Source organism: Diaporthe citri (genome assembly GCF_014595645.1).
Source record: "Diaporthe citri strain NFHF-8-4 chromosome Unknown scaffold_9, whole genome shotgun sequence".
NCBI lineage: Eukaryota > Fungi > Ascomycota > Sordariomycetes > Diaporthales > Diaporthaceae > Diaporthe > Diaporthe citri.
Genome location: NW_025064854.1, coordinates 2,966,234 through 2,981,049, shown reverse-complemented (window position 1 = coordinate 2,981,049; position 14,816 = coordinate 2,966,234). Strand labels below are relative to the sequence as shown.

The following is a 14,816-nucleotide window of genomic DNA, read 5'->3' as shown; positions in this document are numbered from 1 at the left end:
ACTACAAGGAGGCTGCTCCGCTTGGCAGCCTTCCAACACACGCAGCCTAGAGGTACGCTCGGTTTGGGAGTACACCCTACATTATGTATTCCGAGCCATCGCAGGATTTCTTCCCCAGACCCCCGTCAGCTGATTGGCAGGCCCTTGCGAGCCAGTGACTTCCCCATGTGTGAGTGACTGGCATACTAAATGCCACGGTAGGGTCGCAACGGCCCGCATCATGCGGGTTCGCCGCCTCGCGAGCTTGATGTCTGCCCAATCAAGGACCAGATGATCAAATCTGGTGGAACCATGTCTCACATCGATGCAGATTGCTGACTTCAAGGCAAGACTTCAGCTGCACGTTGCCGGGGACGTTACTTGATACGGAAGCATGGTCATCTTTTCAGCGGAGCATCCAAGACTATTTGGAACAAGTCAAGTCAAGTGATGCAACTCCAGTGCATCCAGCCTTCTAATTTCGGGGCTGAGATGAGGCCGACAAGCCTCCAGGCAGGCATGACCCCACGCATGAACAGGAACCTCCCACCATGTGCTAGCTGCTCCATTTTCGTAGCTGGTCTGCGTCCACACATGCATCCGCCTGCGAGAGGTGAGAAAGCACGAAGGAGCACGCTGCGGCGACAAGTGGAGTGCACCTCGAGAGCGTGCATCCTGATCAAGCCAGTCGCATCCAACAAGAGAGCTAGCTAGACAAAGAGGGTGCCTCGCGGCCGCTTGAGACTTGGTGGTCAAGTGACGGTCTCGCCAGGAGCTGACTGTTGTCAATGGTATCTGGCATCCGTGGGCTTGCCTTCGCGCCGCTCGTTCAGTACGGGGCGTGTGACTTGCCGCCGTGACACCCTGCGGCGACCTGCACAGCAGACCGAGGCGTTCACGACGAGGGAGCAGTGCTTGGCCGCTGCCTGGCGACCATGGGCGATACTATGCCCCTTCCGGCAGTAAGCACGCCTGCCTTGCGCAGGGTGGCGACGGTGCTGTCCACCACGCCCAAGTCCACGCCCTCGGTGCGGGTGGGAAACCTGACCGTCTTCAGCCACTCCCTGGCGTCCTCCTCGGAGTAGTCCAGCTCGGTGCTGATGTACTCGACGGCCTCTTCGTGGTTGGCGTTGAAGTGTTGGATGCCCTTGTCGAGCTTCTCGAACAGGTTGTGCAGCCTGAGGTCGAGCTGGCCGTCGCGGACCAGCTTGGTGCCCGCGACGATCTTCCAGCTGCTCCAGGGGGTGTATATCTCGCCGACCTTGCGGATCTCGCCCGAGTCGTAGTACCGCTTGGAGGTGAAGTGCTCCCACATGAAAAAGTCTGCCTCGCCCGAGTTGACTGCCTTGCGCAGATTCTCGAAGGTGTTGAGGACGACAAAGCCGGAGTAGGGGGAGGAGGACGTCGAGGATTCCGCGGGTTTCTGGGTCAGCCATCCCTGTTGGTCTGCGAGCACAAAACCCATCACGTAGGAGCCGGAGCCCAGGCGGGAGACGCCAATCTTGCGGCCGTTGAGGGAATCGATGCTCGAGATTTCGGGCCGCGCTGCTCCTGTGGATACCGCCCAGCCTGTCGGGCCCGGTTGCGTTAGCCAGCCGGTCGTCACATGTGTACTATTACGCCTCCGAGCGGCAGAGAGATCGGGTTGTAGTGCAGGTGAGATTCGACGACATACACAAGGGCGTCTCGACGTAGGTGCCCACCAGTCGGTAGCCGCCGTCCCCTTGGACGTCGTCCTTCCCCAGGCCGGCGACCCACCCCTCGGTCAAGCCGATGCCGACATCGATCTCGTTGGAGCGGAGGGCCGTGATCATGTGGCCAGTGCCGGAGGGGAAGGGGACCAGCTTGGCATCAAGGCCGAAGTGCTTGCTGGCGAAGTGGATCGGGGTGGAAAAATGCTCGGGCACGTAGCCGACCCGGAGCGGGGCAGAGGCCATGGCGGATGCGGATGCGGATGCGGATGCTGGTGCGGATGTACTCGACCAGGTGTATGGATTTGTGTTCAAGCTGTCCTGACGAAGGATTCGGTGAAGATCTCGAGCCGGGAGGCGGATGTGTCGGGTCCAACGTGGGCCTGCAGGTGCTGAAGAGTCTGGGGGCTTGAGGCTCAATTCAGGTACGTAAACATCGAGCTGTCATGCCGTGGGATTTTTGGAAGGGATCACCCCTGTGGCAGATGCCTCGGGGAGCTCGGCAGCCACGGGAGAGGGCCAGGCCTGCAAGCTAAGCTCGCTAATGACGCTGACACTTCTACTGTTCTACTGTATTCCGTACGTGCAGCAGACATCTACTACAACACTATCGCTGCACGTACCGTGCGTGGTCTAGGTAGTGGGTGACAGTGAGGATGGCCCACCTAAGCAAGCCACATGTGGGGGCCTCAGCCCCATAACCTACCCATAGACGACCGCGGTCTCTAAGCTCTTTCTCATAGATCAAGCCAGTTCTGATTACGTTCACGCATCGCCACAAGTAAACATTGATATTCTGAAGTTGTTTTATTTCGTTTCCTAGAAATACCAGGCGCAAGATGCCGTGCTGTATTCGGGCCATTTGGCGTGCAGTCAGGTACCTCTCAAGAGGCGGCCCGGTGCACCCGCCAGGGAAACCCCTTGGGGACGGGGAGAACCTGGCGGCTGTTGAAAAACAATAATTATCTAACCCTCTTGGAAAACAGTTGCTTATTCCCAGAATTCGTCCGTCCACGACTCCGGCCATTTGACTTTGAAATGATAGAAATCCCTCATCCCCATTAATGCCTCCCACACAAAGTTGCTCAGATGAGGCGGGTCGCTGGCCACCAGCTCTGCAGCAGCCTCGTCCGCCCGAGTCACTAATGTAAGTCGCATGAGCAGCCTCAGTCCCATCGAGGCGGCGCCGGCAGTGACCCCGGACATGCCGACGGGCTCCAGTGTTGTAGGATGGTAGTGGGTCCACCCCGGCATCCCGGTCCGCTGATAACGCTGCCACAAGACCTTCTTCCACTCGGTGTTGTCCACGCTCATTCTGAAGAAAGCGCGTAACGCCCAGACCACCACACTAAACACAATTTGAAATTCGTTATTCTCCACCATGTCGTAGCGGCTGAAGAAGTCTCTCGCCATCGCCAGGCGGTGGTTCTGTCCGAGGTCGACGAATCCATCGTCCTCCGGGGTCGCCCTCGGGGCGTAAAGTCGGCAGCATATCTGGAACTGGTAAAGCGTGTGCATGATTCGCTGCCTTTCGGTGAGGGTTATGCTGCGGGCTTGGGAAAGGTAATTCCACTTGTCGTTATCTTTGATGTCGTCTGGCCGAACTGGGAATGCTTCGGAGAACAGTGTCGTAAGCGGTCGGACCGCCTGGGCGTGGAACGACAAGATTCGTGAGAAGTCCTCCGCCGTGAGGAGGCCCCGCATGTATTTGACTTGATCTTCTGTGTCGTCCATGGCTAGCTTGTCGTAGTCGTAAAGGAATTTGAGCTGGATGTGCCGATAGGGTCCTCCAGGCCATGGCTGCGCATCGACGGCGTCGCTGGTCTCGACTTCGGTTTCTGTGGGTTGCTGGCTGCCGAGATTGCTTTGCCACTGAAGCAGCGTAGAGCTTTCAATGTCATCTTCGTCTTCTGTGTAGTTGTTGATATTGTGTTCCCAGTGGTGTAGCATGCAGGCGTCGACAAACAGGTCGCCCAGTGTGGCTTGAGTCACCTCGGAAAGGATGAGCTTCCTGTGTCTGAGGTATGTCGCGTGATAGGACCGGGATGCGATGGTCAGTGATGTCAGGTCCTCGCAGCTTGCGAGGTTTCCGAGGATAGCAAGCTGCAGCTCAACCGGCAACAGCTCGAGCCTGGGCTGCCTTTGCTTCTGCTTCTGTCTTGTCCTTGCCATGGCTGTTCTGTTGACAAGCTGATGTTGATAGAGTTGATGTTGATAGAATAGATGTTGATAGAGTTGTTGTTGGCAACTTGAAGTTGAGTTTTGACAAGTTGATGTCGACAGAATTGAATGTTGGTGAGAGTTTGTGTGAGAATAGTTGTGTGAGTGAGTGTTTCGTTTTGTTTTGTTTTGTTTGTTTTGAAGTAGATTCTTCAGATAAGGTGGGTGGTGGGGGAGAGAGAGAAACTCGAGATGTGCCAGGGGGTCATGACTATTTATATGATTTGATGAGAACCTACATGTCCAGTTGAGTCAACTAAGAAGAAACTACCTAGGTAGCTGGATTTCTAGTACACTTGGGAACCTTGAAGTCCTGGATCAAAGTCCATCAATGTTCATGAGTCATCGTGGGAATAAAAGACTAAGAGATTCTACAATTTCAACTCCAAACAAGGTCATAGGTTTTCTTATCACAAGGGCTGTGTTCTTCCGTCGAGTAGACTTCGTTAACGAAAGCCCGAAGGCGTATTATCGACGGAGAAGGTCTTCAGGTGCTGGCTCAAATTCTATTCGTACATTTGCAACCACTGGTCAATGTTGACCGTTTGAGCATGATCGTATCGCGCCGAGGACCTTGAGGGCTTCGGGCCCCATGGGCCAGCAGCACGGGCCTGGAAATAAATAAAATGTCTGTCTAGTCAGGCCTAAGGTGGACATGGTTCGAAATATGTCGAGACGGATCATCCATTCGTGTTCCTGTTTGAGCAAACATTGCCATGATGTGATTAGACTAGTAGTGGCTTGAGAAGAGAAGACGTGTGGCCATAACGCACGTGCAAATCACGGTGGGATGCAAAAAAGCCAGGCCTGAGAACGCTCAAGTCGGAAACACATCAATCTGAGAAAATCGTCGGTGCATCATGGCCGCACGAGAAGAAGTCTTGCTTGAAAGAATAAATTTATAGGAAATACATGAGGACTATTTCCTGGCTTGATGCCATCGCATAAACACTCTGTAAACCTGTGAGAAAGCGTTTATACCATCGTCCTTGCGGTGTTTCCGAAGTTTCATGAGGTTAACGTCTTCCTATGGAGTCGGTCTTGATATTCTACTTGTTGATCCACTTTGCCATACTACTACGCGTATCCGATCGAACCAACCGGTGGGATGCCATAGCGCAGACCAGAGACGGGTCAGTGCGGGGACAACAACCAGAATTCGAACCAGTCAACTATTGCTCGTAGGCTTTGCTCCTTGCACCATCCTGAAAAATGTCAGCAAGTGAAAGACATCCCGCCTCTGTATCGAATCTGGGCCATACGTTGGTAAGGGTCGGCTGGATCGCCTCTGACTGCGAAACCATGCGCCGCGCCTTGGAACAGTTGCATGTGGTACCTCTTTTTCTCCCTCTGCAGGATGTCAAGAGCCTTTCTCCTCGAGCCAGTATCGAACGCGTGATCATTCTCAGCACAAGACATTAGAAGCGGCTCTGCACGCGTCAGCACTCGGCCGGAAGCCCCGCTAGGCCTGAGAAGCAAGGAACCGGGATAGACTCACGCCTCAAGCTCAAGAAGTGTTCTTCCTTCAACGCCGTTGGGTGTGCGAATGCGCCGGCTGAAATGCTGTCACCGGCGAGCAAGTTACACACGAACGGAGCCCCGAAGCAGTAGCCGGTGCAGGCATACTTGGTCGTTTCACTGCCGTACTTGGCCTTGACAGCATCAAACCACTTGGGAACATTTTCGTTTGCAAAGTTCCAATGCTTTTCGCGCCAGGCGGCGCGGTCGAAGCCTTCTGGGGCAGGGTCACTCATCGACTGGCGGTACTTGGACATTGGGTCCTGGGAGGCCAAAGGTCAGTATATTACTAGTACATGCTTTTACTGCTTCTCAGGTCACCGCATAAACTATCATGCTCCTTGCCGAGACCATCATAGGGCATCATGTCAGGATGGCATCGCCGCGCTGGTTCATACGCACGCCCCTGAAGTAATCCATTCCCAGCGTCAAGAAGCCGGCATCCGCAAAGGCGTCCATCAGCAGCTGGGCGTTGTTGGACATGCCCCATATATCCGGGAAGTACAGGATAATGTGGCCATTTGCCCTTTCTGGCGTAGGCCTCGAGACGTATGTGGGGACATCGAGGATCGTCTCCAGGTTGCCACACGGCGTCCCCTCGTGGATCGTGCCGAGCCAGCAGGATGATGATGCCGGCTGGGCGAGGTACGTATCTTGTACTTCGGATTGCTTGGCTGCCATTGTGGGATACAAGTGTCTGTCTTGAGGAAATGTGTTGGTGATCTCTGCACTGCGGCACGGAGCGGGGTTGAATGATGCATTAGGTACTGTACATAGATTCAGAGACGTAACATCAGATTGGTGGGGGGCGCCGGGCTTCTTCCCGTGCCGTGGTCCCTGGTTCGTTAGGGTCTGTCTGTGCTGTGGGAGTGGATCGAGTGTGTGACCTATCGCTTGAGAGGTGGAACCTAGAATCTACAATAAGAGTTGGCAGGAATTATGTTGCAGCCTGCAGGCACCGGCCAAGCCGACTCGGGGTTGCTTCACCGACGCGCTTTTTTTTATTCAATGTGCCTCCCAACGTCGTATCCGTAAATCATTACCTGGATACTGTAGCTGTCTGCATCGGTTTTCTTTTGGTCCCGACTCCTGCAGCCGGCCGCGACGCTTGCCCCGGACCATGTCTGACGTGGACAACGCCGGGTACCGGCTTTTGTCGTTCAAGTATACCCCGACGAAGCCGGTAAAAAGAGACGACCAGGCGGGTGCTGACGACAAATCTGGTCATCACAACCACGACAAGACCCGCACTCCACCACGAACAACCGGCGGAGAATCAGAGTTGCCTTCGCTCTCGTCTCTCGCGGCGGCACTGCCAGCCGTCGATACCAAAACCCCATCACACGGCCAGGATGGGCCCAGCGTGTCGGACACGGATGAGGATGCAGAAACAGCAACAGATGCAGAGGGGGAAGGGGTAGCTGCCCCAGGTCCTCCAGTGCCCAGCTTTCACTTATTCGGGGATCTTCCTCCGGAGCTTCGCATCAAGATATGGCACCTGACCTTCCTGCCTCGCGTCGTCGAGCTGCATCCCACCAGGCCGAACTACGCCCGTGACATTGGCCGTCAGCAGCAGTGGCAGTCCGCCTGCAGCAACCCAGCAGCCTTATCCGTCTGCTCCGAGGCCCGCCAGATCGCCCTGGGCCACTTCCGCATCGCCTACCCTCTCGCCGCCATCACAGCCCAGCAGGAGGACACGCAGGCCCCGTTCTCCAGGTACGTTGTGGAGATCGGCACGTACAACTTCTCCGGCGCCAGCACCAATGGGAAGGCCAGCCTCCGCCGGCGCACGCTGCGCATCTCGCCCGACAACGACACGGTCGCGCTGCTTGGCCAGGACACCGACTTCGCCAAACTTTCACGGCTGCTCGACTCGTTCCGAGACGCCGACCCACAAGGGCTCGGCATAGGCAGCCTGGCGCTGAGCACAAGGGGCTGGGGCTACGGTGGATCAGCCGCCATGATGAGGGGCCTGGACCAAAGTATCTTGAAGGACCTGGACCAGTTGACGCTTTTTATATACGGGGAGCCACTGCCGCCCCCGGAGTGGACAGTCAAGGGGGCGAGCTTAGACGAGGAGTCCTTGAGGCGGTTCAGGGAGACCGGGAACCGGTGCGAGCTAGTCCCCTGCGAAGGCAGCAATGCTTGGTATGCATATAGGCTGTGGAGCGGTGGGAAGGGCCGGCAGTTCTGGGACAATGATGGGAAGATCATGCGAGTGGGAAGGAACGAGTTGAAAATCATGGACCTGAAGTTCTCGGACGGGTGGTGATCTCGGGCACTTGACGGGCTTATTTCTATTTGCCCGGTGTCGAAGTGTGCTTGTCTGTGCCCATTCGACGGCAGATCCCAGCGCGAATTTCAGTCCAGCTACGTAGGCCCCTGGATCTGTGTGAGCTGACCGGCATCGCTGGATATATGTTCATGCATACAGTGAGGAGGGGTGAGTGCTGCCTCTGTTGGTTTGACATGCGTGCAAGCGGAACCACGATGCCAGTCGTCCTCCTTGACTCCCCACGCTACTATAAATCTCGAGCACCATTTTACATAGAAACAAGCTTCAATTCCGATACCCCAGCTTCCAAGATGTTTCATAATTCATCGCAGATGGACAGCAGCTAGATGGACTGGTGATTCGAGATCTTGAGCGTCTATTTATTGATTACACGTCCACAAGGAAATATCTCCTCTAACACTAAAATCAAATGCCAACGGTCTAACCACAACTCCGCGCCCCAAAGTTCCATGCATTTCAAAGTTGGAAAACCAAACAGGTCATCTTTCTAATCACGCAGCAGCACCACCGGTGATGGCCGCGGTGTTCAACCGCTTCCACTTCGAGAACAGCACAACCACCAGAGCCATCGCCGTAGACGCAAGTGCGACCGCAAAGGAGATGTTCAACCCATGCATGTATGCCACCAATATACCAGGCAGCTCCTCTGGGGTGAATGCGTTTCGTAGCTCAGTCGCGCCAGTTGCAACAAGTCTCAAGGGGTCCACGCCAGGTGCCGAGTAGGGTATCGTCTTGATCAGCACGTTGACGAAGGCGGATTGCGAGGCGGAGACCAGGAATGCGCCGCCGACGGTCTGAAAGAACAGAATAATTGCTGTTACTTCCGCCAGATCTTCTGGTGGGGCAGAAGCTTGCCCGGTGATGATGGGAACCTGGAAGGCAAGCCCCCAGCCGATACCTCCTAGGATCTGGTATCCAATCCACTTCCCAGACGGAGTTCCGATGTCGAAGGTGTAGATCAATCCCGCTGCAATTGTCGCCAGAGCAGAGCCAAAGACCGCGACAGGAGTGGCGATGCCCGTCGCGGAGATGAAGGAACCACTGACGACGGTCGACACCGTGACAGCCAGGATCAGGGGCAGATTACGGACGCCGCTGTCAGTGGGGCTGACATTGTCGATGCTCTGGAAGTAGATGGGCAGGTAGTAGATGATCAAGAAGTAGGCACCTGCGAAGAAGAAGGCGAACAGAGATGACACGATGTACGCCCTGTTGCTGATGAGGCGGCGTGGCATCATTGCCCGGTCGTTCTGGAACCACTCCCATGCGGCGAAGACGGCCACGATGGCCACAAATCCAACAAGGAGGCCCACCACGATGGATGAGCTCCATGCATACGTAGTGCCACCATATTGCAGGGCGAGGATGTAGCTGATGACGGCGCCCATGATGAGGACCACGCCGACAATATCCATCTGCAAGAGCTTCTCGCGGAGGGGCGCAGCAACGGGTTTCGCCGCGCTCGGGGTCGTGAAGAAGAATAAGATGATCAGTCCAGAAAGGCCACCGATGGGAAGATTGATATAAAAACACCATCTCCAGCTGACCTTGTCCGCAAAGGCACCACCGATCAGGGGCCCGATGACGGACGCGATCCCGTAGCTCGCGCCGATGATGCCGGTGAACATGGGCCGCTTCTTGGGCTCGGCCGAGAAGGCGATGATCGTGTAGGCGCCGGTGGCGATGCCCGCGGCCCCAACGCCGGCAATGGCCCGGCCGACGATGAGGGCTTCGCTTGTGGGCGCGACTCCGCAGATCAGGGAGCCCAGTTCAAAGATGAAGATGGACAGCAGGAAGGTGATCTTGAGAGGAAAGTATTTGTAGGCCTTGCCCCACGCAGACTGGAAGCCGCCGAGAGTCATGAAGAAGGCCGAGCTATACCACGAGACGTCGTCAAGGCCATGAAATTCGTCCGTGATCTTCGGTATAGCTGTTGCAACGATTGTCTGAGAGGCATTCTGTCAGTCTACGTGTGTACTGGAGAAGGGTGTTTTCATGTTGCCATCACAGCAAGACGTACCATGTCAAGTGAGACCAAGAAGATGCTTAGGACCAGGGCGATGACAATGAACAGCAGCCTTGCTCCCGTCGGATACTCGCCAGGGCTGGCTTCGGTCGGTTCGGGCCCTGCCGGCCTTGCCTCTCCTGTCTCCTCATCGGTAACATTGCCGGGACCCTCCTTCTTCTCCTCGTAGTCGACGTCCGGGGCTGTCGACGGAGCACGTGTTGAAGCTTGCTCGAAGTCACTCTGTTCGCTCTTGGGGTCCAGGAACCCAGATGATGTTGATATCTGGTTGGGCTTGTCGCCATCAACCAAGGTATGTGTCGAGGTCATGGCCAAGTAATTTGTGCTGGTTCCGTTGGAACAAATCGATTGTTCTGAAATATTCGAGACGTGAAGCACACTGTGCTCCTGTTTCCGACAACCAACTAGGGAGGAGTTGGGTGTGTGCTGGGGTTACGACTCGGGCGAGTTGCTCAGCGAAGAAGAGCGAGAAGAGATATGCGCCTCTCTATGATGGTAGACTGCATGGCAAAGACCAAATTCAAGGGTAGGCAATGTAGACAACTAAATATAAGAGAAAAGAACGACAGCGACATCCGGGGATACGTGGGCATCACGGCGTGTAGAGCAGTCGCGTGGCCATTGCCCGCATAGTCGATATCCTACGGCTTACATGATGCCCGGAGCTATTGACGGTGCGCTCTGCGCAAGGGTGTGAGGCTCGGCCTGGGAGTCACCCCGTCGAAGACTAAGCAACCTCAAACGTCAAGGCTGCGGAGCAAGTCGAGTTGGGAAGTGCGAGCAATGCGGCCGATACGGCCTCCTCCCGTCATTTACCCCCGTCATGACGGCCACGGCAAAGCGTATAGATCCGTCCAATGGGGGGCTTTCGTCGGTCGAAGATTAGCAATCCTCAGAGGCTTGCCTCAGCCCTAGGGGGGGGGGGGCAGACGCTGTTGGGGGCCAACCACAGAGCTGGGACCCAATCACACGACGAACAGAAGGGCACTAGCTGACGCGGATAACGGCATCCCAGATCGAATTTACGGCCCGGACGTAACAAATCTCATCTCAGGCACCCTGCTTTGTCAGATCCAAGATTGCAGGCCGGTGGTGTGGTGGGAAAAGGGACGGACCAGTGATGATGTGTCCGGCACTAAGGAGTTTAGTCCAATCCCTAGAGATGCTAGTCTGTATTTTGACCTCGTGGCTTTCAAATCCGCAGCTGTCATCCAGGAGCCTCCTGAGAGCTGGGAATGTCGTGTAACGTGACGTGGGCAGGAGACTTCGCAATCCTGCTCCAGCGTATTGCTTCCTCACTTGGCGCAGAATACGTTCAATTCTCCTTGTCTGCCTCGTTCCCGCCTCAAGGCTCCGCCGAGAACAATCAGCCTGTAAGAAAGCCACGGCGCGGACTGTTTAACGTCCGAAGCTAAGGTGCCTTGGCAGCGAGCCGACCCCTGTTCTAATTTCAAAACACGTATTTAGTGCGACTGAGTCATAACGGCACTGAGCGAGTCCCAGAGGCCTTTGGTATGGGCGGTTGTGCTAGGTGAGTTTGGGTCCGATGGCCTAAGGAATTTATAAACTTGCGCTACATGCGGCCGCATTCCCCCGGAGTCTTATGTCCATTAAATCCAGTTCTCACCTCCCCCCCCCCCCAAAAAAAAAGACACACTCAATGGTACACCAATGTTAGCCTCGATCTAGTCAAGTTGGGCAACGCCTGACGCAGAAAGAGAATCGCGATTTCAGGAGACCTTGATACCACGCATCCATCCATGCACCTTGGGAATCACCGGCCTGAGGGTTCCGGACTTCCTTGAGGTTGAAAGGGAAAGAAGGATAAGGTCAAAGCAACATGCATGCAGCTTTGATTTTTTTTTTCTTGGAAAGATATATGTTTGGCTGAATGAGTGGTGAAAAGTAGTTGGTTTTGGTACACACAGCATGAAATCAGACTCTACTTGAATCGAGAGAAACTTGAACTCAGTATCAGCAAGACGCAGTAGGAGATTTTCGAGTTATTCTGTGCTTTAAGTTGTGCTCTGCGTATACCATATCCATAGCGAATGATTACACTCGACAGGAATCAAGTTGATCCGAAACACAATACTCTGCTGAGTTTATCAAACAGGATTGGTCTTCGGGGGGGGGGGGGGGAATAGTAACGACGCCGAACCAGACATGAATATCGAGACCCTATACCCCTCCGAGACCCCTGGGCACACATCAACCGACTCCATTTCACTCCATTTCGTCTAAGCCACTCTGAGTATTGTAGCTGAAGTCAGTTCCATTCTTTCATTACTTCTGCCTGACGGAGCATTCTAGACCTCCTTTCAGATACCAGTACTACGGGACTAGATACCGCTATCATCTTGACTATTGGACGTCAGTGATACTCATTATGATTTACGCTGGAATGGCACGTTGTATGGGCATGAGACAACCATGGTGCAACGCATCAGGGTTCAGAGGAGAGGAAATTGGGGACGTACAAGACATGTGCGGGATCGCAGCCAGACCACCAGTTGTTGCAGTCGCCGAACCATTTGTCCCAGTTTGCGCAGACGCGCTCGGTCTCCTGGGTGATGGGCGAGGAAGGCGAATTGAACAGCGTGTTGGCCTCGGCCTGCCTCTCCAGAATCTGCAGTGCAAGACCCTCACTTGCGTGGAAGGCTGTGCATCATCGTGTCAACACATGCAGCGAACATTTGGATGACGATACATGATATCTTACCAATGTGGCAATGCATCAGCCAGGTGCCGGGGTTGTCTGACTTGAAAGCAACCACGACAAAGCCGTTGGAGGGCATCAGGACGACATCCCGCCGAGGAGGATTGGACAGTGTCAAATTAAGCTTGTCTGGCGAGTATGTTTGGTTGGATTGTTGGAGGATTGCAAAGTCATGGCCATGAAGATGTATCTGGCGGCGAATGTCAGTCAAGGTGCAAGAAAACCGGGGTGGATTGGCGAGTGGCCCTCGATGCCAAGGGGAACCTACAGGATGTGCACCAATGGTAGTGCCTCCCAACCGATCACCGCTGAGAACGAGGTAGACCTAATGCATGACACGTCTTAGCACTCAATCTTTTCCTCTCGGAGATGAGAACAGGCGGCAGAGGGATCGGACACATACCCAGCTGGTGCTGTTGAAGTTCTCGGGGATGACGACCCACTGCTGGGGCCAGTTTCCGCTGAAATTATCGAGTTCCTGGATGATAGGGTGACTGTAGTTGATCTGTAGTGGCCTGAACACAGACGAGGTCTCAGGGTCCAAGGAGAATTGGGCGAGGGGGAATGGCTTGCTTCCTGGCTGGAGTCCCGTGACGTTTGACTCGACAGTGAACGCCTCCCCATCCTCCGTGTTGGCGGCCGGCCCTACGAACCAGGGCAGCTTCGGCTTCAGAGATGTGTAAGGCTCGTCCGAGCACGCCAGGGAGATGTTGGGCCACGGTTTGGAAGTTGGGTCCGACGTGCTCGCAGCGTCGTACCGAAGGATGCCCGTGCGCTCATAGCCCTCCTGTCCTGGCTGGCTACAGGTGGTGGCTCCCCATGTTCGGATCCAGAAATTGCCATCCCGGGGCACGGGGTTGGAACCATCATCAGCATCATCCGGGCGAGCCTCAACAATGACTCGGTACCGTTGGCCGATGCCAATGAGGACAGACGTGGTAAAGTACGGCTCGATAGGAACAAAGTCGGAGTCGATGACTTGGAGAACGTGATTATCAATGCTGAAGACGAAGGTGTTCCGGAACGAGGTGTTGATCAGACGCAGCATGTACCTTTTCGCCCGCCCGTTCTGGCCAATCTGCCGCTTTTCGAGCTTCAGGACGAATTCCTCTGGGATGGGTGAGTCTGGTGGCGGGTTTGCTGCGCTGAACCTGGTGACGTTTCCACGGCCGTTCAGGAGAATGCTGGGGTTTTTCAAAGTGGGATTTTGTGTGTAGATCGATTGGAAAGCACTATCGTGGCCCCAGTCCGTCATGAGGATGGGCTGCTTTGGTTCATCAAAGTCGGCCGTGTCCGGTCCATGGATTGTCTGTCCATCAGGTTAGCAAGACGTCTGTCAGAGAGACAGCGACTTCGGCATGCATACCAGAGGGCCCTGAAGTCCGTCGGCGTCTAGATGACTCAGGGTTAGCCATCACAGCATCAATTCGAAGGTCTCAGACCGACCTCTGATAAAGTGAGACACCATGTGCAAGTACCCTGTCTTAGATGCAGCAATCCAACACAGAGCTTCAACACCGGGAGTGCAACAAGTGATGGTATGACGAGTACATCTTCTCAACGAAATCAAAGCCTGTTTGTAGAAGCTACTTACACTGCACAGAGTAATGAGAGTGGTACCAGGAACTGCCATACTGGACAGCCTTGAAGCTGTATGTATATGAATCACCTGGAGAACACCAGTCAATAGGTCAAGGCTCTTAATTCCCGTGAACGATAACACCTACCAGGGGCAATTGGACACTGTGTTACGCCGTTGACGCCATCTGCCTGCGCAGTCCCGTTCTGTCTTATTCCGTGCCAATGGATCGAGGTTCCGTTGTGTAACATGTTGTTGACGACCTTGATGTTGAGTGTGTCACCCCAGCATGCTTGGATCCACGGCCCAGGGTAGGTATTGTTGAAGATCTTGGCCTCGGTAAAGTTCCGACCGTCGGCGTTGATCCAGCCATCGTTCACAAGCAATGTGTAGTTCCTGTGGACTCCGATGGGCGCTTCATGCTCGTAGTCAGTCATGATGTTGAACTCCCGACCATCTGGATGGCGGAGCCAGCATTCACGGTTGGAAGGTGTGGAACAGGGGCGCCATCCCCTCATGGCTCGATAGTCACATCGGAACTGTGTGTCTCCAGGACGGCCTGTCGGGGGCTTGAAGATTGGGTCGCCAGGGTTACCATCGCCGATATGGGGCTTAGTTGACGTGGTTGCTCCGGTGTCAAAGGTGCTGGGGCCAACCGGCCATTCGAGGGAGTCAAGCAAAGGCCTCTGAAGACCCCCAAATTCATTGAAGGGGTCGAAGTTGGTGGGGGAGATCCAAGTGAGCACCTCTGCGAGGGCCACCCAAACCCGCTCAGTAAGACGCATGTT

At 54.9% G+C, this 14,816-nt stretch overlaps 6 protein-coding genes across 6 annotated transcripts; 1 reads left to right on the top strand and 5 right to left on the bottom strand.

Annotated features, from left to right (window-relative positions):
* Window positions 1-874: 874 nt before the first annotated feature.
* INS49_015911 (uncharacterized protein) lies at window positions 875-1,916 on the bottom strand (the record flags this gene model as incomplete). The annotated part of the gene is made up of 2 exons (XM_043176589.1): window positions 875-1,548; window positions 1,655-1,916. The coding sequence occupies 2 exons, from the start codon at window positions 1,914-1,916 to the stop codon at window positions 875-877; spliced, it is 936 nt and encodes a 311-aa protein (XP_043020044.1).
* A 744-nt stretch (window positions 1,917-2,660) lies between these two features.
* Window positions 2,661-3,842, bottom strand: INS49_015910 (uncharacterized protein; the record flags this gene model as incomplete). The annotated part of the gene is made up of 1 exon (XM_043176588.1): window positions 2,661-3,842. One exon carries the CDS (start codon window positions 3,840-3,842, stop codon window positions 2,661-2,663), a length of 1,182 nt encoding a protein of 393 aa, XP_043020043.1.
* Window positions 3,843-5,062: 1,220 nt separating this feature from the next.
* On the bottom strand, window positions 5,063-6,089 carry INS49_015909 (uncharacterized protein; the record flags this gene model as incomplete). The annotated part of the gene is made up of 4 exons (XM_043176587.1): window positions 5,063-5,095; window positions 5,184-5,320; window positions 5,389-5,671; window positions 5,811-6,089. 4 exons carry the CDS (start codon window positions 6,087-6,089, stop codon window positions 5,063-5,065), a joined length of 732 nt encoding a protein of 243 aa, XP_043020042.1.
* A 439-nt stretch (window positions 6,090-6,528) lies between these two features.
* INS49_015908 (uncharacterized protein) lies at window positions 6,529-7,680 on the top strand (the record flags this gene model as incomplete). The annotated part of the gene is made up of 1 exon (XM_043176586.1): window positions 6,529-7,680. The coding sequence occupies one exon, from the start codon at window positions 6,529-6,531 to the stop codon at window positions 7,678-7,680; it is 1,152 nt and encodes a 383-aa protein (XP_043020041.1).
* Window positions 7,681-8,195: 515 nt separating this feature from the next.
* On the bottom strand, window positions 8,196-10,039 carry INS49_015907 (uncharacterized protein; the record flags this gene model as incomplete). Its single annotated transcript, XM_043176585.1, has 2 exons — window positions 8,196-9,650; window positions 9,725-10,039. The coding sequence occupies 2 exons, from the start codon at window positions 10,037-10,039 to the stop codon at window positions 8,196-8,198; spliced, it is 1,770 nt and encodes a 589-aa protein (XP_043020040.1).
* Window positions 10,040-12,176: 2,137 nt separating this feature from the next.
* Window positions 12,177-14,546, bottom strand: INS49_015906 (uncharacterized protein; the record flags this gene model as incomplete). The annotated part of the gene is made up of 7 exons (XM_043176584.1): window positions 12,177-12,391; window positions 12,453-12,639; window positions 12,718-12,774; window positions 12,853-13,758; window positions 13,816-13,841; window positions 14,044-14,118; window positions 14,177-14,546. The coding sequence occupies 7 exons, from the start codon at window positions 14,544-14,546 to the stop codon at window positions 12,177-12,179; spliced, it is 1,836 nt and encodes a 611-aa protein (XP_043020039.1).
* Window positions 14,547-14,816: the final 270 nt, after the last annotated feature.